We start from the raw sequence: 27,897 nt of genomic DNA on the forward strand, positions 1-27,897 counted from the left end.
ACAATGAAAAGGTCATCACCGCCTGTATCAAGAAACGGCCTTTAATTTAACTCGCTGTATTAACAACGCACCTTTCATGCAAAGGATCTTTAAAGAAATCAGTGTAATAAAAACAGAGGACAAAATAGGATTTAAAACAAAGACTTTAAAATGAATAAAACTGTGGGTATAATATAACAAGTGCTTCATTTAACAGACAGGTATTAAATTGTGTTTTAAAATATACTGAAAGCCTGTATGAGGGGTTAAATCAGTAGGTGGTTTCACTGCTGAAAAGCAGTGATCTGGCTGAAACATAAAAGGAAATTAAGTCTCTCATGTAGAGGAGAACAAAACAAACAGGTTCTATAAGGTACAGAGAGCCAATGCAGTGTCACTGTAGTTCATTTTGTTTGTTCGTTTGTTTGCTTGTTTTCTAAATTCAACAAAAAGCAGAATAAGTGCTGGTTATTAGTCTAAATTGGCAGTGATAAAAGCATGAAGAAATGAGGCATTGTTCTGAAAGGTCAGACTTTGAAAATGGAAACAAGTTTTGGGTCCCACACTCTCGTAATCTTTGAATTCAGGTCTTTTTTGTCCCTTTACCGCACATTTGTGAAAAAATGGGTTATTCTAAAGAGCGTAGTGAATTGTGGTACAGAAAGAGGATGCTACTGTTCCAAGAAGTCACTCTTTTGTCCTAGATCAGCTTGCAAAGCGGAAACATTTAGAAGCCACAGCAGCTCAACCGCAAAGTGTCAGGCCACGTATAGTTGCAGATCGCGGTCATTAAGTGCTGAGGCGCATAGTGTGTAAAAGCCTCTATCAGTTACTTATTGCTGACTCAATAACTAAGTTTGAAACCTCCTCTGGCATTAACATCAGAAGAGAAATTGCACCGGGAGCTTCATGGCATGGCTGAACAGCTCCTGTAGGTGTAATGTGCAGGCGCCCCAGTACTTTTGTCCATTTAGTGTATTTCTAAGATTAAAAAAACAGTATCCTGATGACAGAATTTAAAATCCCTAATTTTATGTTATTATTATATGATTTTTGCATGCACTGGGGATGCTTTCATAATTTTTCTGTAACTACAGCTCTCTGTCGTGCATAAAAATTGTAGCTGACATGGTGATTGATAATAATTTGGCCAAATAGAGAAAAAAAAACATAGTGTAAAACAATCTTGGGATGAAAGTGTGTCCAATAGTACATGTCCACTCAGGCTGACAAACTGTGCAGCAGTGTAATTAATTTCAATTAATTAACATAATGTATTCTGTGGTCTCCACAGTCAGAGTTACTGCTTGTGGTTTTTGTTTTTCTTTCTCTCATGAAATGAGCAGATTGAGAAAAACTTTTAAATCAGGTTGTTACCCTCGGTTGAACTGGTTGAGGATATCCACCTTCATCCTGAGATTGTTCAGAGATTGTCAGAAGCTTGTTTAGTTGTCAGACTTGTGAGTATCCCATCAGCATTTTCAGCGAGAGCAAAGGAAGCTAAAGAGGAGGATGGTAGTGCAATGAATGATAAAGGGTGATACAAGGGCAAAACAAATTAAGGTTAGAGGGAGAAAAGGAGTAAATGAGCAGAGACAGGTGAGACAGACAGGTGGCTGTATGTTTGAAGTACTCAGACAAAGCCTCAAGCATCCCTTTATACTGCGTTATTTTCTCACCGCTCCATTTCTAGTCGAAGAAAAAGAGCTTTCCTCCTACAGATTCCCCGAGGAACCGTCATCACTGTGAGAGGGGGAGGAGGCCAGCCTGCCTCCTGCACAGAGCACAAACAAACAAATCCACACTTATCTTTAACATATATTGACTTTATTTTTTTTCTTCACTCTGCCTCTAGGCTATGTTACATATGCATAGAGTTTTGTTTAATGCAGAAATAAATGAGTTGGTGACACTTAACATCTTACCATGAATATGCATGATTTTTACAATGAGCAATAAATTTGACAGATTTGATTTGGGTCATACTTTCATATTCCAGGACGAGTTTGTGCCGGTGTAAAAGCATGTGTGATGTAAACAAACCTTCACAACAGCACAACCAGACAGCATTAATCACATGGATTAGCTGTCCATTGTTAGTCCCTGATTTGAAAGACCTGCCAGTCAGTGTAAAACTGAAAAAAGTTTGTTTTTTTCTTTAATGGTTGCATGTTCTTTGCGTTTCGTTTGAGTAACACTGGATGCGCTTCATTCTCTTTCCTCTATCCATTCAGACACCTTGTCCGTATCCAGCAATGACGCCCTGCAGCCCGGCTCCAGCCAAACCCTGGGTCCTCACAGCTCCCCAGGTCCCAAACGTCCTGGAAACACGCTAAGGAAGTGGCTGACGAGTCCAGTTCGGCGGCTCAGCTCCGGTAAAGCCGATGGCCACGTCAAAAAGCTCGCCCACAAGCATAAGAAGAACCGCGATGGCACGAGGAAGAACATGGACGCGATGCCCGGCTCGCAGAAGGACTCTGACGACAGCGCCGCCACGCCACAAGATGAGACCCTGGAAGAAGTAAGACAACGCACCGTAATGCTGAATAACTGTGACCATGTCTGACTCTGAACTACCATTTGTTCTTTATTTCTCTCCAGCGTATGCGCAATGAGGGGCTGAGCAGCGGCACCCTGTCCAAGTCTTCCTCATCGGGCATGCAGAGCTGCGGTGAGGAGGAAGGAGAAGAGGGGGCGGACGCTGTCCCGTTGCCTCCCCCAATGGCCATCCAGCAACACAGCCTGCTTCAGCCCGACTCTCAGGATGACAAGGTGGGGACATGCAGAGCAATCGATACGCAGTCATAAATATATGATGTACACACAACGGCTCATCATGTGCATCAACAAGAGAGAAAGTAAGATAGATTGAACAGCATAAAGTGGACATATATTTGAGCTTTTTCTTTGTTTATTTCTGTTTGTATTTGTTCTGTTAGTATTTAATCCACATGACTCATAGGCAGCAAGATTTTTAACTTGCTCCTCCACTCACAGCTTAAAATAACAGCTTAACTTTATTTTGGCACTAATAACTCTGCCTGTTTTCTCCTATTTTCTTAATGGTTGCATGTTCCCTCCTTCAGCATTATGTTGATTTCTGTTCTGCTTCTCTTCTGTCCCAGTTTCCCTATCTGTCCATGTGAAACCCTCTAAATGATCCTATTTAGATTTTTCCTTTCTTTCCTTTCTTGTCTAATTAAATTCCCTCTGCATGGGTTTTTCTTCTTTTTTTGTTCTTTTTTTTTGCTGAAGTGAATACTCCATTTACATGTCTTTGCAGTAGCAAAATGTCTGTGACATTAAATGGTTGTTTATTGTGGATCGTTTAAATCTCGCCCTGCCCTTTGTGCCTCCGACTAAGCTCTGTAGCAGAGGCAAACTTTCCGTCCAATGGAGTATTTTTTCGACCAATTATGGCGCGTGTGCTCCAAGAGCACTCCAATCACAGTTTCCCCCTGACCTAAACCCACCTCGTAACCCCTGTTTTCCCAAGAATATAGTCTGTGATTGGCTCCAAGTTGGCTCCCAATTAACCCTTTTATTAGGGAGATCACACAAACCAAGTCTTTATTTGGACATGTGGAATATCGAGGTCCAAATCACGACAATGGTGAGCTCAAGTCTCTAAGAATGTATGACTCCTGTATGCATGCAACACCCAAAAGTTCTCCATTCACAGTGTCTTGAAGATTAACCGTTAGTTTTCTTTATTCCTTCCGTTTCTTCTCTCTCTTTCAGTCTGCATCTCGGCTGTCTGGCCGTCCCAGTAGCTCAGAGACACCCAGTGCGGCTGAACTGGTCAGTGCCATCGAAGAACTGGTGAAGAGCAAGATGGTGAGATGGATTTCATAAACACTCACAAATACTTGCAAATGAGGCCCACTTGCACACAGAACAATTTTAATAGATGTAGATACAAGCGCACGCTTTCTTTCTGGTGTTAGTGACAGAGAATGGCATCATTGCCAGCTAGTCATCTGTCAAAACTGTGACTAACTATCCCAGCTGTCCTCTGTTCCAACAAATGGGCACTGCACTCTGGCGAATATCCCCAGTATACTCGTGCAGACTGGCCTCCACGTATATTATGCTTCATTTCGATAAAGATAAGTAAGTGGAACATATTTTTCTGCCTCTTAATTTCTTAATTCTTTAATTCAGTCACTGGAAGACCGTCCCAGTTCTCTGTCGGTGGAGCAAGGTGACAGCAGCTCTCCCTCTCTCAATCCCTCCGACAACTCCCTCCTCTCCTCCTCCTCACCCATCGACGAGTTGGATGAGCGCAAATCTGGCTTCCTCAAGAGAAGACAGTGAGTTATAAGTCCTGTTGGTGTTTTTATAAACAAAAGCTGCTTGAACCCAGACACTAAATGATGTTTGTCCTCATTCGTGTGCTTATATGGAGCATTTCTGATATTCATCCACAGCTGAGCGTTGCATTCGTCTTACTCGCGACAATTTCTGTGTTTTCTTTCTCTCAGTTATGTACTTCTGGAGCTGGTGGAGACTGAGAGAGACTATGTCAGAGACCTGGGATCAGTGGTGGAGGTAAGAAAAGAAAAAAATCTGGATAAATAAATTTTCGGACATAGTTGTTGGTCAGTGTTTGCTTGTGCTTCTTACACTTTGGGTGGCTCTTTCTTTCAGGGCTACATGAGCAGAATGAAAGAGGAAGGAGTTCCAGATGACATGAAAGGAAAAGACAAGATTGTCTTTGGAAACATCCATCAGATCTATGACTGGCACAAAGAGTACGCTGGCAGAATCCTTCAGCTGTAGTACCTGCCCCTGCTTCAGGGCATATGCAGCATTATACAAATAAAATGTCAACATGCTGTTTCTTGGCAGGTTAAATCACATGTCTGTATCCATTCACAGTTTTTTCCTGGGAGAACTTGAAAAGTGTTTGGAGGATCCTGACCGGCTGGCACCTTTATTTGTCAAACAAGTAAGAAATGAACTAGTTTTGCAGCATGATTTTGTTAAAGAGGGTATTACACGTTCTTATCTGTAATATTCTTTTCTGTTTTTGTTCCAAATACAGGAACGGAGACTGCACATGTATATTGTGTACTGCCAAAACAAGCCTAAGTCTGAGCACATCGTGTCAGAGTATATTGATACGTACTTTGAGGTAAGATTGTTTAATCATTTTGCACCTCGTAGCCACAGCATGCTATCTGTATTGCATTGTCCGTGTCATGAGTCAGGCCCCGGACATGATATATTTTTATTTTTCTTCAGGACCTGAAGCAGCGACTGGGACACAGACTGCAGCTCACTGACTTACTCATCAAACCTGTCCAGCGCATAATGAAGTACCAACTACTACTGAAGGTAAATCTTTTTCTGTACAACATAAAGTATGATCAATACAGTCTGAATTTCTCTCCTTACCTCTGTTAACTTCTTCACAGGATCTTCTTAAAATTTCTAAGAAGGCTGGAGTGGATGCCACAGAGCTGGAGGTACAATCGAGAAAAAGCCCAGGCTTCAGCACAAAACTAATGAAAAAATAATAATCTGCTGTGTTTTCCAATGAATGCTGTGAAAGTATCATAACTAAATTTATATTCTTAGTCACTTTGTCTAATATGCAAGTAGTTTTTAACTTTTTTTCTCTCATGTTCTTCCACAGAAAGCTGTAGAAGTGATGTGCGTGGTCCCCAAACGCTGCAATGACATGATGAATGTTGGGCGCCTCCAAGGCTTTGATGTAAGTCTCCCTTTCGGTACCTCTGATAGTGTGTGAATGTTTCCAAAATAAATAATACAATAGAATAAATGCTTCACATTTTTTGTCTTGTTTCAGGCAACTGCCACTTGGTGTCAGTGTGCACTTGTTTTTGCAGCTGTAGTTTGTTGTCCGATTTTGTGTGTTTGATTCGCTTTCATTTTTTCTAATAACTTATCCAAAGTAAAACTATTTAAGAAAACTCCTTCACCATCTAGACCTTTCTTTGGATTGCCTGTTTGTTTCTCAGGGTAAAATTGTGGCTCAGGGCAGATTGCTTCTCCAAGACACTTTCATGGTTTCAGACCAGGATGGAGGGCTCCTGTCCAGGATGAAAGAGAGGAGAGTGTTTCTGTTTGAGCAGATAGTTATCTTCAGTGAACCCCTGGACAAAAAGAAGGGCTTCTCTACTCCTGGCTACCTCTTCAAGAACAGCATTAAGGTGAATACAGTTCACTGAAATAGCTTTGAGACCAACTGTAAACTTGTGTGGACTTACTTTGGATTGTACCTCTTGATCATGAAGCTAAACCTGCTCTATTTTATTTCATATATATATATATTTTTTTTCTTATCTTTGTCTCTTTACCCTTGCCTGCCACATAACTTCAGGTGAGCTGGTTGGGTCTAGAAGAAAATGCAGATGACCCCTGCAAGTTCACACTGACCTCCAGGTCATCTAGTGGCAACCTGGAGAGGTACACTTTCCATTCACCAAGTCCTGGAGTCAGTCAAGTCTGGATCCATCAGGTCAGCCAGATCCTGGAGAATCAGAGAAATTTCCTCAATGGTAAGAAATTGTTGTGAATACTGTAACACATAAAATTACATTTTTACATAAAACATTTTGACACTCTTGGTCCTTTTAGTTTAAGAGGGCTATTAAGTTGTTAAAAAAAACCTAACACTTGTCCGATCCCACAGCTTTGACGTCACCTATAGAGTATCAGAGGAACCATGTGGGAGGTGGCGGGCCAAGCGGTCCACCTAGCAGTAGCAGCAGCAGTACTGCAGGTCTACCAGGAGGCAGCAGCTCCAACAGTACCTGCAATATGGGGGGAGGAGGTGGCGGCGAAGGCAGTTCTGGGGGAGCAGGGGGTAGCGCCTCCTCCCTGTGCGGCCCACGCTCCCGACCATCTCGCATCCCCCAGCCATCCTCACGCCTCCCCCAGCCTGTTCACCACCATCACCCCCCGGGCCCTGAGGGTCCCGACAGATCAGCAGGTATGTGGTCACTCTGCCACCCACAGCCGCTTCAGTCCCTCTCCTCTAACCCCCGTTCAGTCAGCACAGCAAATGGAGAGCTGTTAGCCTCAGAGGTCCCTAAGATGAGGATGCTGGATAGTCCTCATGGAAGTAACAGTAATAACAGTAACAGGCCATCAGGTAGTATGGACAGCAGTGTCAGACAGGTTCTCGGAGGCTCAGAGGAAATGCCAAAGCATCAAATGGCCGGCAGACCACAGATGCCAGTAGCTCCTCTGAATTTTCATCTCAAAAGCCCTCGAGTTGGGACAGTTTCACCTCTGATATTACCTCAAACTCCCGGAGGAGGAGGAGGAAAGGAAGCGTTTGTCCCCTCCAGCCCAGCTCATAAAGGCAACGCTTTCTGGGCCATAGTCCCCGCTATGCCTCCCTCTCCTGCCAGCAGGCCAGGTTCCTTCTCCTACCCCAGTGACAATGGTGGCAGTGGAAGCGACTCTCTGGGCAGAGGAAGTCACGGGACTCCCTCTCATCACCGCCACTCCAGCCACAGTAAGGACATAGATCGCATGAGCACCTGCTCCTCCACCAGCGAGCAGTCCATACACTCCACCCAGAGCAATGGGGTAAGATGCCAAGTCGAGGCCCAGGCTTCAGTGAGGCCTAGAGTACTTACTAGTCACTAACCTCACCCTCAGTGGCTGCCTGTCTGTCAGTCAGTCAACCTGCCGCTGGCTCTAAGAATGGCTTTTACATGCAACAACTACTACTGCTGCTGAAACACTTGAATGACTGAAGAATAACACCTATCTGAGTGCACTAACTTCACCGACAGTGTGTGTGAGGGATAATTTTTGCCTTTCCCGGAAACTACTAACAGTGTGGATCTGAGTCACAGAGAAACTTGTATCTGCTTTTCAAGACTCTCTCTGAGCTTCAGTACGCATTTGCTTTCCAACTGTAGCTACTAAACATTAACAAGTGCCATTTCAAAAACATGTTATCTCTTTTTTCCGTTAGGTGATAACTTCTAATCTCCTTTCAAAAGCTATGGGACGTTTTTTTTCTTTGTTTTTTGAAAACATTAGCACATTTCAAAAAAGCCGTTTCTGTTCTGGTAAGATGGTTTCTCACTTCACAGAGATTAACCTTACGATTGCACAAACAGCGTTTTGTTTTCCGCAACCTGCCTTGTTTGTTTGACAGTACCAACAGAATTTCTTCTTGAAATGGCTTTTTATCTGGTGAGATGGTTTCTCACTTCACAAAGGCTAAAAGCTTGTGATTGCACAAACTGCTTTTTTTAATTCCCACAACCTGCCCTGTTTGTTTCAAAGTGTCTTCAGCACCTCTTCTTGAAAGCTTGTCTTTGTCTTTGAAAACAGAAAGTTCCTCATTTCATCATCCCTGCCCGGGGGGATCATAAGCTCTGTGCTTTTGTAACTTTTCAGTCTAACTTGTCAGCCCGTCGCTCTAAATACAAACAAGTGCTTTTTCAAAAAAAGAAGAAAAAAAAGCATTTTGCACTGCATGCGATCAACATATTCTCAATTTCATTTTTATATATGTTCCCTGCAATCAAACTATCCATTTGATTGGTGTAAAGTAACATTTCCCTTTTAGACATATGTGCGTTTATGTATTTTCATGTGTGTTAATGTGTGCAGTAACATGTTCTGCTATATTTAAAGTGTCTCCTGACTCATGATTTAATGTGTTCTCCTCCTGACAGAGTGAAAGCAGTAGTAGCAGCAGCAGCGTGTCCACCATGCTGGTGACTCAGGATTATGTGGCAGTGAAGGAGGATGAGATCAGTGTGGTGCAGGGTGAGGTGGTCCAAATGCTAGCAAGCAACCAGCAGAACATGTTCCTGGTGTACCGGGCGGCCAATGAGCACTGCCCTGCGGCTGAGGGCTGGATCCCTGGCTACGTGTTAGGACACACTTCATCCTCAGTCACACCCGAGCTCTCCGAAGGCACCATAAAGTAAGCATAAGCAGCCTTCCTTCCTTTTTAGGTTGCCACAGAAAACATGACAGTCATAGTGATTACGATTATGCAAACGTGAAACCTGAAACTTCTCCATTTTTGTTCTTGCGTTTGTTTAGAAAGTCATTATCGTGGCACACAGCACTGCGCATTCGCCGGAAGTCTGAGAAAAGAGACAAGGAGGGCAGGAAAATTGAGAACGGCTACCGAAAGTCTCAGGACAGCCTGGCCAACAAAGTCTCTGTCAAGGTAGAAAAGTGTCACGTTAAAAGTCACCCCACCGACTCCCCTCCCCCCCATCCACTGTAATTTGTGCAAGAAATCTAATTATGTCTTCAAATTGTCATTTCAGCTTCTGAATCCCAACTTTATCTATGAAGGTACGTGCACGTTGTTGCTTCAGCCAAGGAGCAAATCTTTCCTTGCATTTGGAATAAAAATTCAAAAAGATAAACAATAAGCTTTACTGGGTTTTTGTTGTTGTTGTTTTTAGGTCCCCCAGAGTTCCTCATTCCAGTTAGTGATGCAACATGTGAGAGTGGCAATGCAGTTACTCTGAGGTGTAAAGTTTGCGGTCGCCCCCGACCAACCATCACTTGGCGTGGCCCTGACAACAACTCTCTGAGCAACAACGGACATTACAGCATGACCTACAGGTGTGGGGGGGCTCACTTGAATTTCTTTTATTGATTTTTAGCTAGAAAAATCCAAATCTTACATTAGCCTGTGACGTAAAGGTGCAGATGTGCTGCTAACAAACTCAGTTAACACATTCATGTTGTTAAAAAAGAATATGAAGTCATAATAACTGTGTGCAAATTACAGTATCAGTTTGTGAATTTCACTTAATGCTTTGTTTCCTTTCATTCTTCATTTCTGCAGTGAGACCGGAGAGGCGTCCCTGTGCATCACGGACGCGTCTGTAGAGGACAGCGGCATGTATACCTGTGTTGCTACAAACATAGCAGGCGCTGTCACCTCCTCTGCCAGTCTTAGAGTGTCAGGTCAGTCCTGTCATTGTGTATGTCTCTTGATATTATGCCACGCAGGTGTTTGAAACATTTAAAACATTGATTTTATTAATTTTACATTTGATTAGTATACTTGAATCATTGTGAATTCACTGTGTTGTCTCAGGAACCCCTGACGATGGCAGCGAACTCCTCTGGAAAAACGGCTTTGAGTCCCAGTACACAGAGATTACTGAACTAGGAAGGTGTGTTTTCCTGTCACGCAGTGCTTCTCGGCCACATCAAAGCTAATAAATCAGGAGCTGCACTCATATATATAGTAGCAGTAGTAATAGTAGTAGCGACAGATGATACAAGTGATGGTATTTAAATGAGGAATGAGTTGCTTATTTCTTAGTAGCTGGTTAGAGAATGCAACAATATTCAAATCATTTAACACAATTTGTGACTGCATTCACAAATACAAGTTCAAACTTTACTAAGCAATGAGAAACTACATTTTCACAAAGTGTCACAAGCTTTTTTGGAAATGAGGTTGTACATTGGATAAGCTGATATAGATAATCAACAAAGAAGTAGATTGACATTATGCATCCAAGTCCACCAGTCATGATTGGGCGTTATAGTTTATAAATTTGATGTAGGATATTTTTAAAAAAAGTGAGTCCAGTCCTGTTCCTGGGATCTTTAAAATCAGTTAAAGTAAAACACAAATAAAATGTCTTATTCCTCAAGTTTCATTTTACTAACTACTAATTTTTGCCTTGCAGGGGTCGGTTCTCGGTGACTAAGCGATGCGACCAGAGAGGGAGTAAACGCACAGTTGCAGCAAAGCATGTTAATAAGAAGCTGTTGCGTCGAGAACAGGTCCTGCAGGAGATCAGACTCCTCCAGAATCTAGACCATCCCAATCTGGTCAAGCTGCTAGACACGTATGAGACAGCCAGCAGCTACGTACTGGTACTAGAGATGTAAGTAAAACGACTGTGACATCTCATCTGTCTGAAAAACATACTTTGTCTCTAAAAAAAATAAATAAATAAAATGCATGTTGTGTTTGTGTTATCAGGGCAGACCAGGGGCGATTCCTGGACTACATCGTGAGCTGGGGAAACCTGACGGAGGAGAAAGTTGCTTTATACCTCAGAGATATTCTTGAAGCTCTCCATTACCTGCACAGCTGGAGGATAGCGCATCTTGACCTCAAAGTAAACAGTTCAACAAACAAAGCATTACAATCTAAATCTTATTTTGGGGAAGCTGTTGCGCTGCTGTTGTGCTTCTCTAGGTCTGATGATTGTTTCCATATCCTCCTATCCTGCTCCCACAGCCTGAAAACATTGTGGTGGAACATGCGTCCTCCCAGCCAGTGATCAAGCTGACAGACTTTGGTGATGCTGTTCAACTGAACCCCCCCTCCTCTTACATCCACCCTCTTCTGGGAAGCCCAGAGTTCTCTGCTCCTGAACTGATCCTGGGTCAGCCCGTCTCACTGACGTCTGACCTCTGGAGCTTAGGTCTGTAGAGAAATTGTATCTTGCTGATTTTTGCATTAGAGAACCCTTTATGTACTCGAATACACAATCACAGCAGCAGAAACCCACTGTAATAGTATTAAATACAAATTCCTTTGTTCTTATTTATCAGTATGTGCAAAAGGCTGCTTATTGATATTTGACTAAGACACAAAAATAGACAAAAATACTCCCATGCGATACTATCATCTCAATCTCTAAGCCAGGTGTGTTAACACAAGTGTTTCCTCTGCAGTGCAGTCAGTCAGCCTCTCTGGGGATGCAAAGATCAGTGATTTAAATCCCCAGTCGCAATTTCTACTTGCCAACCGTGCAGCAATCTATTAACTGACTTCAATATTTTGAAGCTTCAAGTGATATTTTACTGCTATGTATGTAGATGATGAGTTTCATCAGAAAAATGTATATATTAGTACAGCGTAAGGGAGTGCAGTGTAAAATTAATGATTCAGTTCAGTTTTATTTATATGGCATTTATAGGCTTTTTTGTGTTGTAAGGTAAAAACCCTACAGTAATGCAGTAAAAGCCCCAACAAGCAGGCAAATTATCTAACAGAGGATTGTTATTGTTGTAGTCTTGGTGCTATAATATTTTAGCAGCTGCAGAAGCTGCTTTTGTGCATGATTGTTTAATATAAAGCTATATTGATTATTATAGCCAAATTAAAAATGAGCTGAATGAATTAATTTAATTTGGCTAAATAACCTGTTGATTGACCAACTGGATGATTTACAGGGGTGGTGACCTATGTGGTTCTGAGCGGCGCCTCTCCATTCCTGGACGAGAGCCTTGAGGAGACGTGTCTGAACATCTGTCGCCTGGACTTTAGCTTCCCTGAGGATTACTTCCAGGGTGTGAGCCCAGCTGCCAGAGACTTCATCTGCCTGCTGCTCCAGGGCGAGCCAGAGCGACGGCCCCCTGCTGCGTCCTGCCTGGAGGAGCCCTGGCTCCAGCCTCGAGGTTTATCAAGCAGTGACTCCACCTTAAATCCCACACAGCCACCAGCACTGTCACCATCTCGGAATCATTGCGGCACACATCTGGACACATCCAGGCTCATTTCTTTCATCGAGAGACGGAAACACCAGAATGATGTCCGGCCCATAGGCACCATTAAGGCCTTCCTTCACAGCCGGCTGCTCAGCCAGACCTGACAGTAGGTCACCAGGTAAACACGACCAGAAGGAATTCCTTCCACTACTGCTCTTCATTCACTTGATCCTTGTTAGAAGCCTACTGAGAGCACCACCAGCGACACGCCTGCTACAATCCCCTTTTCCCTCACAAAGCCACAAAAGTCCTGATGCTGCTGCTGCTGCTGCCGACTGACTAACCTCTGCCGATTAAACCCTTCGAACCCCCAAGTCCTTCCCCTCCTTAAACCTGGCATACCGTCACTATGCCTGCACAACAAGCGAACTCTTGGAATCCATTTGAGATTTCAAAACCTTGACTCAGCAGGGAGAAAACCAAGCTTTCTCAACAAGCCAGCGTGAGCGAGTCTTGCGTTTCGGACAGTGTTAAACAAAGAAAAAAAAAAAAGAAGAATACTGTACAATAGGAATATTTCAGGCTGCTTTCGGTTGAACACAAGAAAATGTTTTTTTGTAACGAGAGATTACTTTTTGTAAATGAAACAAAATGTACAGCGCGGAAACAGAGAACTGTCTTTATTCATAACCTTTTGGAAAACAAAGGGTAGTTGATGAGTAGAAAAAGAAAAAACCGAAAAAAAAAAAAAAGGGAAGTGAGATTTGCGTGGTGAAGTGGCACCCATCAGCAGGGTCCTCTTATTCTGGAACAAGGTGTAACTACCAAAACCACGTTTTGCAGAAACTTACATTCAGTGCAATAGTTTGCTTTTCTTTATTCTCCCGCTTCAGTTTCAAAGGTTAAATCACTTCTGTTTGTGACACTAAGAGAAACTAACTTGAACAAAGCATTAAAACAACTCAGCAAAAAAAGAATATCCCGATAGAGCTTCTCAGATTTTTACCTGCATCCGCCTTATTTGTAAATAACGTTTTTCCCGCTTTTCGTTCTCATTTTGACGGATTTATCTCTCGACAAACAAAAACGATTCCATCTGCTGAGTTTTAGTGAGTCCCTGCGGACAGCCGGATCAAACCGCTACTAGGTTCCCACGTGCAATGTCGCAGCTTTAACATTTATGCAACTATTTATGAAAACTTGTGTTGTAGCCGTATTCTTAAAAAGGCATGTACGTACCTGGTACTGCAATAGATGTCTGTATTGTGTTAACTCTTATGTATTAAGTTCAGTATTAATATCCTGCAAAAAAAAACAAAACAAAAAAACAACAACAACAACCCTGCAACAAAAGGAGAGTTTTTCCAAAATAATGTATAAAAATGTGTATCTATGAAATATAGGCACTTATGCTTTTATGTCGTCCTTGTTTCGCTTTTGTTTTTTTTGTAACAATACCAAAGTTGGCTCTGCTTTGTTTTCCTGCTAATATGTTTGTTTGCTTTTTTTAATGATTTGTCATGTTGAGTTATAACAGACCACACTGAGCAGAGGCATATGAGCGTTTACAAAGGTTCCTTGTGGTTTTATTTATTCTTATTGTAATAAGAAGATTGTTTGGTGGTTTATTGCTGAAAAAAATTATATTGACTTGTCTTTTTTTATTATTATTTCTTTTGGGTTTTTTGTTTTTTTTTCAAGCCGTGCACAAAGTTATTTGCCGTGTGAGTTTGTTTGGCTCTTGTAGGTAGATACTAGTGTATGTTGCTAGACCGTATTGATTTATATCTTCACCAAGCAATAGGTCTGGGGTGAAAAAAGTCACCATGGACTGCACTGATGAAAGAATTATACCTTCTGGCAGATAATAACAACCCCTGAATCACCGTTTTTCTGATTAGCATTAACAGGTATCTCCCTTGAAAAAGGTCTCTGTCAGTTGTTTTAATTTAAATACGATGACGTCTTTAGGTTAAAAAGTTGTTTAAAAACTTCTTTAAAGTGCCAGTCCAGTGAATTAAGTTGGTTGGTAAAAATGAAAAACTTGCGTCGCTTCTCGTTTTATTTGAAGGTTGTCAGTTGCTGTCGATAACATGTTGAGTTTAATGACTTGTCTCTCTGGTCTGTAAAGTCTCCGTCTTTCATTTTGTGTCATTTTTATTTATTAATGTGGATAAGGGTTTCCCTGAAACTATTCTGATCATCGCTTTGTCAGAGCGCGCTCGGGTTACGATCGAAGCGATGAAACGGTGTCGTGGGAAACCCGCCTGCTCACGATGTAAAGATGTACAGAGAAGGGTCGGGCAGTTCGCCCACACCCGGGATGTAAACCTCACAACTGTCATATTTTAAATACACCTAAAACAAGACTGCAGAAATGTCATCTTGAATGTCTTAGTATGACTTATTTTTACTTTTGCATGTATATTTCTTTGTACAGAAGATTGTGTTTACATGTTACTACGTGTTGTAAATAACTTATTTTGTCCTCTGTTATTTTGCCATTAAACGTACAAGGCACAGTCAGCGTTACTGAAACTTTTGTGCGCATATATTGTACATTCATCTCCACCCCCGTGAGAATGTCTGTTATTATCATTCATTCATGATTTCCCATAAGCTTTTGAGGGCTGGAAGATGAGATAAATCTGTATTCCCGGCATGATTAGAAAACAGGGGGAAACCCTTAATTCACATGGCTGCAATCAGTCATTCATTAAAATTATTAAACACAAAAAACCCAACTAACACAGCAGTCATGTTAAGCCTTGCATTAGAGGGGATCATTGTTTGCGATAGCGTAACACCTTTGACACGTTTTTCTTTACTTTTTTTACTTTTCATTTTCATATGAAGTGTGACATTTGGAAGCACTGCGGGGAAACAATGAAAAGCAAAGTGAGAATATTAAAATCAGGAGGAAGATACGTGTACAGTAATAGTGAACGAATGTCATTACTGTGATGAAGATCAGTTCAAGAGATAAACTATGAGAAGGTATCAGGAGGGGACTGTTGCTGATCTTATCAGTCTGGAGCAGATGCCGCTGCTGTTTCTGAATCAGTGCAAGCAGTGTGTGTTGCATCACTGCACAAAGAACGCACGATTTTACCTCCCACTCAACCCACGTCCGCTACAATAGTTACTCACTGAGGTCTGCTAGAGAACATTTTTTGCAGCATTTTAAACCCTGGTATCTACGCATGAGCGTTATCAGCCTGAAGTGTTTGTCATCTAAGCCCCATTCGAGGTTATTTACTTCACCTGACGCACCTGTGTCTCTGTTCTGAAAGTGGCGCTTTCACCCAGTGCCTGAAAGGTGCCTGTGCACTTATCGGGTGTGAAATCTATTTCGTCTTTCTTAGCAACAGTTTTTGTTTTGTTTTTATTTTTTGCATGAAACCACAGAAGGGGTATCTTTCCAATCTTTACACAAAATCTTGTGATCAAAATCTCACGCAAGAGCTGTGAAGTGTGAAGGTGATGCACGCCAGCGCAGAGTTCTTTTTCTGTTCTACAAACTTGATTTAACCTGTGACCAAATACTGTGTTGTTTATTCATTTTCATTATTCGGGTACTGCTTTACTTTAAGTCCACACGTTTAACCCGACACAAATACCTAATACACGATTATGTGGATTTCTCGACAGCCCGATATTTCCCAGTTTTTGCGCCTTCTCACCCACTGTTGCTTCTGGGCATTTTCCACCCACTGAATTCAGCATTCACTCATATGGGGAGAGTCCTGTCTGGCTGTAGTTTAAAACCAAAAGCAAACGTGAGTCAGAGAAAGAGATGTCAAATACTTAGAAAGTTCACACTGATGAGGAGAATAATGACGTGATTGTGGCCCACACACTAACGGGACGGGACGCGAGTTGCAAGACTGTAAACAAGAACACTCCTACTATCTAACCACAATCAGGAGACAAGAGACCACTAGATGGCATCGGAGATCTTGGTTTCAAGAATTTGCCGATAGCGGAACACGTCGTGTGCAAAACAACCTGCAGAGCAACAACTTACAGACGTTATTAAAGAACCACCGGCAAATTTGATTGGCCAAGCTCGAAACAGAAACTACTGCAGTCTGGAGAAGAACAACAGAAACAGCACGTAGTGTTGAAAAGGGTTTGACGGAGATAACAGAACTGTGTGTTATTAAAAGGTTAAATGTGCCATGCACTGCTGAAACACTCTGTTGAACCTACAGAGGGTAAATTCCCTCTGTAGGTTCACTAGAGTTTTGTGTGTTTAGCAGAGGTGGTTCCCATGTAGTGAGAATTGGGCAGTTGAGTCACACTCTCTGCTACAGGCCAGGCAGTTCACATGAAACTCGCTGGCCCAGTTTCCACATTTAAAGTGGTGAGAGCAAAAACAGGTGAATGTGAAAATATGCGTTTTATATCATATGTTATATCGTACTGGTATTTCACGCTGCGTGGCAGCCAGTAAGAACAAGTACTGACATCACAGCCCCAACTCTCACGTATCTGTTTACCATCTTTCTCACTTGACCCTTTGTCCTTTTTTAACTGTACTGTGAGAACATGACGATAAGGGGAAAACACATGACACATCACAAAGTCTCCCTAAGTCCACTGTTTTTGGAATTTGACTTTCATTTTGAGGTCATTTATAGATGACATCAAATTTTTGGACTGCATCTTCTTTCATGGCTGCGATGCTTCCACATTGATAAAAATCTGCCAGCAAACCTGCAGACCTGCCACTGAACCTTTTTACACTAGAGGTCTCCACAAGTGTATTTTAGTTTGATGCCCCCTCCCCCGACACACACACATGCTAAGAGGAAGGGGGGAGGAGAGAGATCATAACTTGAACTCACCCTATCAGGGTTAAGAAACAAAACATAACTTGTCAATACATTAAAAATGGATGCAACACAAATGCAACAACAACAACAAAAAAATAAAAAAGCTTTTTCAAGTTTTTCAAGTCATGAGCACCAAGCTGAAGTAAAGTCGAGTCATTTATCAGTAAAGACCACAGATCAGTATCTGAAGTCTGGCATGAGTCAATCCACGTGAGCGGTTAAGTTATAGAGTGAAAGGAAGACTTCACTTTTAATCATTTCAGCATTGCAGGGAAAGCATTTTCCTAGTAGTTAGTGTGAAACTTTCCCCCAGAGCTTGTCAGAGCTGCTGCTTTATCGCTGCATTCTCCAGACTTATATACAACAAGAAGTAGTTCAGCTGTTGACATCTCGCTGGAATGCATTTAAGACACGCTTTCAGTCCTCTGCTGTACTAACCTGGGTTATTTGGGGAGGCTAATAAAATCTCGTTAGGCGGTTTGTTTTTTATGTTTGCTTGTTTCTTCTTTCTCATTAGTACTGCAGTGGGAATAATTGTTCAGCTTTTGTTTTTTTATATCGCAGACAGTTTTCAAACTGTTTACTTGCAGGTTGTTTTTCCGTTTCCTTGCCTAAACAGCCTTATCTGGTGAGATGCTTCTGTACTGCCTCAGCAGTTCTTTGACCACAGAAACCAAATGTTTGTGCCAACCCTAAAACTGCTTAGAGCCGTGCAGCACCTTCAGATCATGCTTTACAGCTCTGTAGGATGCTGTAACATCCATTAACTCCTTACACTCCTGTTTAGTTAGATCACAGTATATATGGTTTGTTTTACAGGGGCTTTTCCTGATGGTAGATACACGTCAAAGTGGTCTTCAGGAAGGTCAGTAACTACAATTTTGGATTCATCCACCCAGAACAAAAAGCCCCAATTTGTGTCAGTATCTTCACTGACTAAAAGCAATTTTCTTCTAATCGTCTTTTTGCACAGCAAATGTTTCTCCCTGGTACGCTTTTGATTCAGTCCAAATTTGTGCTTTCTGAAAGTAAACACGTTCACTTTGACACAAATAGCTGCGCACAGTCTCCTGCAGATCCTGTGATGAAATTTTGGAGCTTTTGAGAACTCTTTTTGCATCAGATGTTTTCTTCCTGGACTGGAATTTTTTCATTTGAAATCTACATGTTGCTGATGATAATGATGATGATGATGATGCTCGCCATTGTTTTGAGCATCTTAAGAACTCCATTCTCTTGGGACTTAAACACCAGACATTAAATGTCAGCAGTCTAAATAAGGCAGGTTTCATCTAACACTTTCTGAGGAAGCAGTAATCATCAATCTACATCTATAGACAGGGTCAAGCCTGCCCCTCCTCTCAGTTTAGGGTTTCCACTTCCTCAGTACACTGTGTTCTCAGTAGTTTAAGAGCAAGCTCTTTAAAAAAAACAAAAAACAGAAGCAGATTGTGTTATCAAGGGATGGGCGTATTCTGTCACTTTCCTCAAGAGTCGACATAACTGGGTTTCCCAAGGATGGACTTAGTGCGCCACTCTAGACTAACAGAAATAATGTTTTAGCTCATATCTCTCCACATAGACAATGGTGTGATGCGCAAAAAAATCAGGGGGATTTTTATTAGATTTTAAAAAATGGTATATGATGGGTAGCTGCATGCTTCTTTTCAAAATATAGTAAAATTTAATATATATAAATCAAAGAAAGAAAATGATGACACCAGGAAGTTAGAAGAAATGTGTGGCTAATTTATCAGATGAAAAACGTGATTGCCTGTAAAGCAAACAGCTTCACTGACTGAAACCAGATGAATAGTACAGTTTATTACAGAACAGTAACACCTCTCTACAGTAACATACATATCAAAGTTGGGTTGTTAGTCAGTGCAAATACTCCTTATTTTGTGGAAGCACTTAAAGCAAAAGGTAAAAATAGTGAAGAGAGGCAACTGCGGTTAGATTGGATCTGTCACACCTTTTCACCATACACACTCATTCATGTCACAGGGATGCCGCACTTACCATAGAAATATAACACCTTTATTCTGTATTGTCAGCTGATTACAAACACCTTTTTTAAACAGACATGAGAAAATACAACACAAAAACTGATCAAACATTTAAATTACCCCAAAAACCAAATCGTAATTCTTGTGGCCCCAATGACTGCACCCATTTGACAGAAACCAGAAACGTTTATGTTACAAAAACTATCAAAAAACTGGAAACTGAAGCAAAGATGGAAAAAAAACATCAGCGGAATTATAGGTGAAAAGATAGAACCAAGTTTTATCAGACAATTCAGTGACTCCTTATAGCTGTTTTCCTGGAAAGGGGGGTGGGGGGTAATAGTATCATAATAATAATAATGATATCAATTCATATGAGAACAACTTTCTATTGATTCAGAGCTACCCTTCTCTAAGAGGATCCAGTAAAATGCAGCCTGGAGTTTTTGTGATTTTTCCTGTAATTTGTCATCCCTCCGGGCATTGAAACAAAGAAGCTGAAAGAGGAACTGTCCGCATGCCCATCAATAAACTCTTGTAAAAAGGGACTTCTTTCTTGTAATCCTGATTAATATCACGAGAAAAACCAGCAGAACTATGAAGTCACTTGACAACAAACGGCTCGGATGTGCACAAAGACTGCAAAGGTTAAACTAACAGCTTGGTTACATGCTTCCTCTTTCAGGTTGTGGTTTTCTCTGTGTTGGGTAAAGTGCAAATGTTCTGCTAATGATGCTAGGCAACCTACACTGCTGAATCTGCAAAGTTGCACTGAACATGATTTCCTGTGCGCAGACTGATGCAACGGGTACAACTGTGAGGGGGGTCATCATGTTTGGATAAAAATGTAGGCTACTATGACATGTAACTTTTCATGGTGGTGCGTTTCCCCACTTAAACTGGATGACGTTGCCGTAGCTGCTGACAGATGTTGTAGTTGACACAGTTTCGTGCTAAGTAAAGAGCCAGCGGCAAAACAAACTGCAACAAGTTTAACTGTGACTCATTGTCCAAGGTGAAGATACAACAAAGTATTCAAAATGAGATTTATAATGGAATTGCGTATATTTCGGTCATAACTCATAGAAGTACAAAAACAGAGGAAAAAATACATATCTGTGGTACATTATATTAATATACAGTCACATGCATACATTCACAAGTGCCAGACCTTAGCACTCTAGAAGTGACAATACGCCACAGTGATCTATTTTTACTGGACATGAAAAAATGAAAAGAGCACATCCCCCAACTGTCCTAGTTCACTACATAGCAGTGCTCCTCTCATCCACGCTGGTAGTTTGTGAGTAGACTGATGTAGAAATTCTGTCCTGTGGTATGAAGACCTTGATCAGCTGGCACAGTCTGCAGGGAGATCTGTTTATCATCCGCAACAGGTGCCTCCTGAACTTCTCCCCGACAAACACATACAGGATGGGGTTGAGGCAACTGTGAGAGTAAGCAATGGCCTCTGTGATTTGTAAAGCCAGTCTGATGGCTTTGCTGTGCCCACAATCTAACAACTGGTGCTTTAGCTCCAGTGCTCGGAAAAGTGATGCAACGTTGTAGGGAATCCAGCAACAGAAGAAAATAGCTACCACTATGACAACAAGGCGGATAGCTTGTTTCTTGGATGACTGGCTGTTCAATAACCTCCAGATGATCTGTGAGTAGCAGAAACCCAGAATGATGATCGGGATGAGCAGGCCTACAATGTTCATTTTAACGATGCTGAAGACCTGCCAAAAATGAACACTGGAATTCACTTCTGGAAATCCAGGATCGCAAGTGTGCTGTCCCGACACATTTCTTTGCTCTCTGAGGAAGATCAAGTCAGGAAAAGAAGCCAGAAATCCTGCTCCCCATGTAATAGCAGCTGCAATCATTCCAAAGGAGCGTGTACGTGCTCTCATTGCACAAACAGCATGCACTATAGCCAAGTACCGATCAATGCTCATTAGACTGATAAAAAATATCCCACAGTAAAAGACAATATGATAAATGCCCAAGACTATTTTGCACATAGCATCCCCAAACACCCACTGGTCCTTGGCTTGGTGGGCTAGGAAGGGCAGGGAACATACCAAAAGGAGGTCAGCGATGGCCAAGTTTAACAAGCACACGTCGGTCATGGTGCGGAGTCGCGCTCCACAAGTAATGACCCAGAAGACCAGAGAGTTACCCAGAAGGCCCAGCAGGAAGAAAATGATGTAGATGGCAGGAAGAAAAGTTGCTCCGTGTCGCACATATACACATGGTTCAAATCCATCGAACATGGATGGGTCATATTCATAAAAGTAAGTAGTATATTCAGAACTATATGCAGGACTATTTTCAGTTGGAGGCGTGCTGAAGCTGGAAAGAAACAGAGGCACAAAAACAAATGATTAGATTTACTCAATATGCCTTACTTATTTTCAACAACTTTGTTTATCACAGATTAAAGTATGCATGTACATAAAACAACACATTTTTAAACAGTTTAACTCAGCGATGATCTGCAGGCTTCAAACTGTGTGGCAGCTCATTTAAACAGTATTGGAAATCATTTCTTCACTTTCAGGACTGGCATGAGGAACTTTCAAAACCAGTCTCTCACATGATCAGTGGTTTTGGTACTATGTCTGACCTTGACCAAAGCTGTTCAAAGTGTTGGAAGTCTAAACAGAAACAATTTATATAAAGCAGCTTGTTTATCAGAATACTGGGATCAGCAAAATCAAAGCAGGGGATAAAGACTGGTAGTTGTTCAGTTGTCAGCTGCTCAGGTAAAAGTTGATTAACAGGAGCACTGAGGAGATTTTCTTCACTTTAAATGCACTGATGCATTTAAAGTGAAGCCGCTGAGAACGTGTACGTTTGTGTGTGATAGTACCGATAGACACTTTCATCTGAACCATCTGAATAGCAGCACCACAGCTGTGACACTGCACAGCATACAGAATACAATAATTAATTAATAGCAACATCTTAACTAAATGAGAGTATAGTGGAAAACTAACATATACAATGATGAAACTAAGATTACATTTGATCATTTATCGTGTTATGTGTTTATTGTAGAAGCTTTACCTTACAAAATAAAACACCTTGAGGCACCTTGCTGAGATTTGGACCTACACAAATAAAAATGAATTTAACTGAATTTAATCAATTTTTAATACGGTGTCAGCCAGCCAAGTCCTTCTATCAAAGAGTTTCTCAATGCGCTCACCAGGTTTTGCAACCATCTTAAAATGCCTCCTGGCACTTTTAAGCGCAGGCAATCAGACACAGTATGAGCATCATGAAGGTCTGTGTGACCAGTTTTTCTAATCTGTAAGTACAATTAACATTTATTTTATGATATATATATAATCTAAAGAATATTCATAACATTCTGTTTATTTACTTCAGTTGAATTTCAGTCTTACAGCTCAGCAGGAAGTCAAATGTTATTATGAAGTGCTGCGGTTGTAAATAAAATAAGCGGTTAGTGAAGCAGCACGGTTGTTTTGGTGCAGATAAGAACTGTAGCAAAGTAAGAGAACCACTGCACGAGCTCACGTGGCAGCGAGGTAAGCTTTATCAGGCTTCTTTTTTAAACTTCCTACGAGACAGACGGTCTGTGACTGCTGCTGGTGTGTTTGGAAGTAAGGGCAGGCGGCCAGCAACTGTGAAAACAAACAGCTGGCGATTGTTTACAAGCGAGCAAATCACAAGTATTTGGCGACAAATGACGAAGTGCTTGAAGATTTTGAATCGCCCACAGTTCATGAGACAGTGACACAAACTGTCCAAATGCAGGCCAGCGCTAAAACAATAACTAGGAATGCGTCGCCTGGAAGGAAAAATGAAAGGAACGTGAAAACCGCGAAGATTCAAAAAGACGGGGGTGGGGAAGGATAGTAATGATATTAAAAAGCTTAAAATAGTCTCACGATGAGCAATAAATGAAGAAAATGCAGATAGATGTTTGTTATAGCTAATCTTACCCTTGGAAAAGTGAAGATTCAGTAAGATTCAAACTGAAAGTAAAGTCAGTTTCGGTGGTCTCGTCCATGATCAGCTGCTTTAAAAGAAAGAAAGAAAGAAGCCAAAGAACTGAAAACCCGTCCTACCTCCTAAAGTGGCAGGGGTGGGGATACTGTATTTTAACTCTACTGTAAAGGAGTGAAATAAATCTCTAGTTTTCACTCCTTAGCAAAAATCAGCCCTACTTATATGGTAAAAAAAGGATGTAAATTAGTTTAATCATTAAATTGCATGTAAATGTTCTATGCAATTTTGATACATAACTCAAATGTTAAATCTTAAACTGAGTTAAATCTGGGCAAATTAAATGTGCGTGTAAGTATATGCACACACAGGGACAGGTTCAGCACCAGGCCATGTGAACTGGATGGGCAAACAGCTTTGATGGGGGGAATTTGGCTCAATTCACTTTGCTATTACATGAATTAGAATACAAAATGTGATTGCACTCATACATACCCTGCATAATTGCACCCATACACGCATAATAATGTCATAGAGGAATGTAGCCACAGATAAAGTGGGAAAATACATGTTTGAAAGCAGACGCACCGCCACACACAGTGGGACAGCTGACTGTGAGCCCGCATTTATTTTCAACACAGTTCTGTTTGTTTTGACCTGATTTTAGTTTCAAATATATATGAGGGTTACCTCTCACCGCTGTCCCTCACAGGCATGCTGCTTACCTCGATTGCAGCAGAAGTATTTGTGGTTAACCAAATGTTAATGATTCTATACTGCTGTTAACCTAATACTTAAACCCAGCTTGCAAGCTTATCTGCAAGTTCATTTATCTGCATAAATCAGTGTAACTTATAGTTGACATATATATCATATCATATATATATCAGTGGATCTGCAAAAATATAAGTAACAAAAGTGTTCAAAGAAATGGGATAAATTAGAAGGCACATTATGGTGCAGAAGTGGAAATAAACCTCACATGAATAATCCGATAAAGTAGATATCCAAAGTGGAGATGATTGGCCATGAAGCCGAACATGCTCTACGTTCAGTGAAAACCAAGCACAGCATGTCAGTACAAAAACCACATACCAAGTGTCAAACACGAAGGTGAGGAAAGGCGAGGATATAGGGGTTTTTTGCAGCCACAGGATCTGTGCACCTTGCAATCATTAAGTCAACCATGCTCTCTTGTGTATACCAAAATACTCTAGAATCAAATGTCAAATGCCACCTGTCTGACAGCTTAAGCCTGACCCAGTTTGATCATTGATGACAGTGACACAAAAGAATGGCTGAAAAAGAAGAGGATCAACATGTTTCAATGATCCAGTCAAAGTCCAGACTTTAGGCTGATTGAAATGCTGTGGCTGGCCCTTGAGAGAGCTGCGCATGAACAAATTCCTGAATATCTCAATGAATTGAAGCGAGGTTGTACAGAGGAGTGGGGAAAAAACACTACACGTCTATAGCTAGCCAACTCAAATCTGCTCCGTGCGCACTCGGAATTAATTCGAGAACTGATTGCTGTTAATTTTGGGATTATTTTACCAGTCGATCGAATGCTCTTTAGTCTTTAACTGCTTCATTATTTAATAATATGAAATGACTTTGTGACTGGTTACATGTTTTATAGAGTGCTATATAAATAAGTTTTACACACTTGCAACATTTTTTAAAGATCTATCTGCTTCTAGTTGCTGATGACTTACATGCTTGTGGTCATTCCATGTATTGAGGGGAGGGTGACCCACATTTGCTCCTCTTATGGTTTGTGGCGACAGATTTCTTTTGTATGCCCTTTTAACTTCATAGCACTTTTGGTTTATTACATTTCACACAGGTGGATTAGAATCAGTGCGCTGCATCAGTTTGTGGTAGGCTTCCCCAGCAGTGGTTTTGTCATCTCTTCCCTCTACCTTTCCTCTTTTGATTCAAATTTTGGTAAATTTAATCTAATAAATGATCTGTTACAGCAGCACACTGACTGTTGTAGCTTCTTCAGTGATGTGCCTATAACACATTTTCACAGCTGCATGCAAAAAAATACAACAAATCAATCAATAAATAAATCTATGAAAAGCAATGTTAAAGGAGAATATCTCGCTAAAGTTGATTATGTCATGATTTCTATCAGAACCTGAGTTGGCATAGGATTTGTGTGCATCAGTCAGCAGTCAGTATCGGCAGCTTGTTTACACAATATTATAATAATGATAATAATAATAATAATAATAATAATAATAATAATAATAATAATAATAATAGCTTAGCTTTATATGGTATCTTTCAAGGAACTCAAGGTCACTTTAAGCATAAAAGTATTAAAAAAGGAAGCCAAAGGAAGCAATTATTCTCCGTAAAGAGAATAATTGCTGTTTTTTTACCACTACATAGGTGTAAATTGACTAAAGACTAAAAATCCTGCATGCTGGCCACAGAAGAAGAAATCTCCACTGTAGGTAGTTTATATACTTAAGACTGAAAAAATAACTCTTGAATTGTGAGAACTTTGTAGTTAGTGCGTCACACTTTATTTCAAATGTTTTGTGATTAGCGTCAGTCTAATCCATATGGAAAAGAAATAGAAAAAACTTATAAAAGACTTGCATCAGATTTGGCTTACTTCATATAGTGAATCATATAAGGCTTATATGATTTACTCATGAAAGTGGCCACTTTCATATATTGTTTTAGTAAATATCCAAAACATACAAGTTTCATTATATAATTTTTCAAGGGATCTTATATCAGTACTCACTCTTGTATGCTTTTCATACAAGTTTCACACAAGACAGATACAAACTTTATAAGATTTATATATATATCTTTTCCATATGGGAAATGACGGTTGATGATAGCTACTACTGTTTTTCAAGAATTAAGAAAAGTTTTTTTTTTTTTAACACGTTCCATTAATTTAAAAAACACACACAAAAAGACAAATAAACAAAACAAGGCAAAAAAGTAGAAAACCACTTAGATAACTTGGATATTATCAAAGCATATTGCATTTTATATTCAAAAGTGTTACGAATGAGATGAGGATGTAATTTCCTCTCCCACTGACCTAAATTTAACACGCAAAAGAGAAAATGCCCTGTCACTGTCAGCAGATAGACAGATACAGAAAATGCACCTTGGTGTTTGTCTCTATTATCACTTACAAAAAGAAAAAAAAAGAAAATTATGCACCATTACTCTCATTAATTCAATAATGCATAGATAAAACATTCCTCACTGTGCCCCAGTTCACTATTCTTCACTCAGATTGCCCTATACCACAACAGGTAAAAGATGAACTGATAACGATCTTGCGTCTAAGATATGGATCTATGAGCTAAATCCAAAACATTTTGAGACAGTAATTGCATTATAATTGAACATGTAGTGAAAAATGACAGTCATTAGACTGACCTTCCTCTTTTTGCTTTATACTTTTGTCCATTTAGATATGAGTATAGACGCTTTCCATTAAAGAAAAAAAAACATTTCAATTGTTACAGGCTGAAAATAAATAAGTGTGCGTCATTGTTTTCTTCCCACTTACAGAACTGTAAAGGCGTGCAGCAATACTGCTGACATGTTAGCCTAAATCATTCTGCATATAAAGTGGGAAAAATATTTTTACCTTTCCGTGGTGCTGATGGTGGAATTCATTGTGGATCGCAGGATAGAGAGATGCCTTGTCTAATCAAACAAGTTATCCACTTTGCATTAAGATCTGTGAAGTGAGAAATGGTTTGCACACACATTAAGTGAGAAATGGTTTGCACACACATGAAAAAAATTGAAGGTGTTGCTTTTTTTTAAAAAGTACAACCTTCCTCAAAACCAAGTTAACTGGGTGGGCTTGCGGGTTCCGATGTGAGATGTATGGTTTAATTGTTTCCTGAGACTGTTTTTGAAACACGCAGTGCAAAAGCCCACAGTCTGTGCAGCTATAGACCCACAAGTCCATATATGCAAACTTTTAAATATGCAAGGTGACTCTGACCAGACCTGCAGGCGCACACAGCTGGAGGCTTGCGTGTGGGTTTTTTGTTTTTTTTGCCTGACAGAAGTGATACTACCGACACAGCCAGCAGTGCACCCTGTACAGACAATGGTTTCAGAATAGCATCGTGTCTGCTAAATGCATTTCTTTCTTTGAGTTAGGGGTAGACTTCTGACTAAAATCTAAAGAGGAAACCTTCTGTGTGACTTGTGTGTTTACTAGATCTTAATATTGTTGTGCATCATTTAAATTCACCTCGTAGGCCCCTACAATGCCTTGTGTTACTCAGATATGTTGTTGTTAGATGACACATGAACTCAGATCTGTACACTTCTTTTCAAATAATAATAACCCTCTAACAGGAATTACAGCAGTGAAAGTGGTTTTGCCATTTCCATCATAAAGTGCTGCTATGCGTCTATCTTACCCTGCAAACACACTGTTGGTAACACCCTTTAACACGCTTCAGAGACTTTTTTCCTCTTACTGTAAAAGGAAAGAAGAATGACGAAAGGGTTTTTTTTGTTCAATAATTTTATTTTTTCAAAAATAACATTGTCTTACAAACTGTGAATAAACACGACATTTATGTTTTGATGCATGTGTTTTGTTTTAAGCACTTTTGAAAATGAATGCTTGTAACTGCAAATTGGTTTGGAGAATTGTT

General features: G+C 40.6%; 2 protein-coding genes across 8 annotated transcripts in view; one reads left to right on the top strand and one right to left on the bottom strand.

Annotated features, from left to right (window-relative positions):
• LOC134636986 (triple functional domain protein) overlaps window positions 1-13,678 on the top strand; it is a 105,941-nt gene extending 92,263 nt beyond the window's left edge. For 3 of the 6 annotated variants that reach the window (XM_063487282.1, XM_063487283.1, XM_063487284.1), the window contains 15 exons: window positions 2,214-2,500; window positions 2,581-2,751; window positions 3,721-3,816; window positions 4,144-4,292; window positions 4,464-4,530; window positions 4,630-4,733; window positions 4,861-4,930; window positions 5,027-5,116; window positions 5,227-5,319; window positions 5,400-5,450; window positions 5,621-5,698; window positions 5,967-6,158; window positions 6,329-6,506; window positions 6,641-6,940; window positions 8,652-8,759. In XM_063487282.1, the coding sequence (XP_063343352.1) occupies window positions 2,214-2,500; window positions 2,581-2,751; window positions 3,721-3,816; window positions 4,144-4,292; window positions 4,464-4,530; window positions 4,630-4,733; window positions 4,861-4,930; window positions 5,027-5,116; window positions 5,227-5,319; window positions 5,400-5,450; window positions 5,621-5,698; window positions 5,967-6,158; window positions 6,329-6,506; window positions 6,641-6,940; window positions 8,652-8,656 (1,931 nt within the window). In that variant the 3' untranslated portion in view covers window positions 8,657-8,759. Of the gene's footprint in view, window positions 1-2,213; window positions 2,501-2,580; window positions 2,752-3,065; window positions 3,551-3,720; window positions 3,817-4,143; window positions 4,293-4,463; window positions 4,531-4,629; window positions 4,734-4,860; window positions 4,931-5,026; window positions 5,117-5,226; window positions 5,320-5,399; window positions 5,451-5,620; window positions 5,699-5,966; window positions 6,159-6,328; window positions 6,507-6,640; window positions 7,558-8,651; window positions 8,906-9,027; window positions 9,158-9,260; window positions 9,289-9,401; window positions 9,565-9,790; window positions 9,913-10,045; window positions 10,125-10,649; window positions 10,851-10,948; window positions 11,088-11,209; window positions 11,397-12,150 lie in introns of those variants that run through there. The other 3 variants (XM_063487287.1, XM_063487285.2, XM_063487286.2) reach the window with 3 other exon arrangements.
• A 5,376-nt stretch (window positions 13,679-19,054) lies between these two features.
• cabz01093075.1 lies at window positions 19,055-27,099 on the bottom strand. Of its 2 annotated transcripts, none has more exons than XM_063487137.1 (2): window positions 26,865-27,099; window positions 19,055-21,607 (listed from the first exon to the last, which is right to left on the bottom strand). In XM_063487137.1, the coding sequence occupies exons 1-2, from the start codon at window positions 26,891-26,893 to the stop codon at window positions 20,518-20,520; spliced, it is 1,119 nt and encodes a 372-aa protein (XP_063343207.1). In that variant the 5' UTR covers window positions 26,894-27,099; the 3' UTR covers window positions 19,055-20,517. The 2 variants fall into 2 exon arrangements, with proteins under 2 accessions (XP_063343207.1, XP_063343206.1); XM_063487136.1 differs by lacking the exon at window positions 26,865-27,099 and adding an exon at window positions 23,227-23,297.
• Between the last annotated feature and the right edge of the window lie 798 nt (window positions 27,100-27,897).

The sequence above is a fragment of the Pelmatolapia mariae genome, linkage group LG10_11 (assembly GCF_036321145.2).
Source record: "Pelmatolapia mariae isolate MD_Pm_ZW linkage group LG10_11, Pm_UMD_F_2, whole genome shotgun sequence".
Taxonomy (NCBI): domain Eukaryota; kingdom Metazoa; phylum Chordata; class Actinopteri; order Cichliformes; family Cichlidae; genus Pelmatolapia; species Pelmatolapia mariae.

What these genes read in the sequence shown, in the direction of transcription:
- cabz01093075.1 (XM_063487136.1), bottom strand. Translation starts at nt 23,294, where the DNA reads ATGGACGAGACCACCGAAACTGACTTTACTTTCAGTTTGAATCTTACT. An exon ending in GAATCTTCACTTTTCCAAGG is followed by an intron (nt 21,608 to 23,226) that starts GTAAGATTAGCT and finishes GTTTCTTTCCAG; the next exon opens with CTTCAGCACGCCTCCAACTG.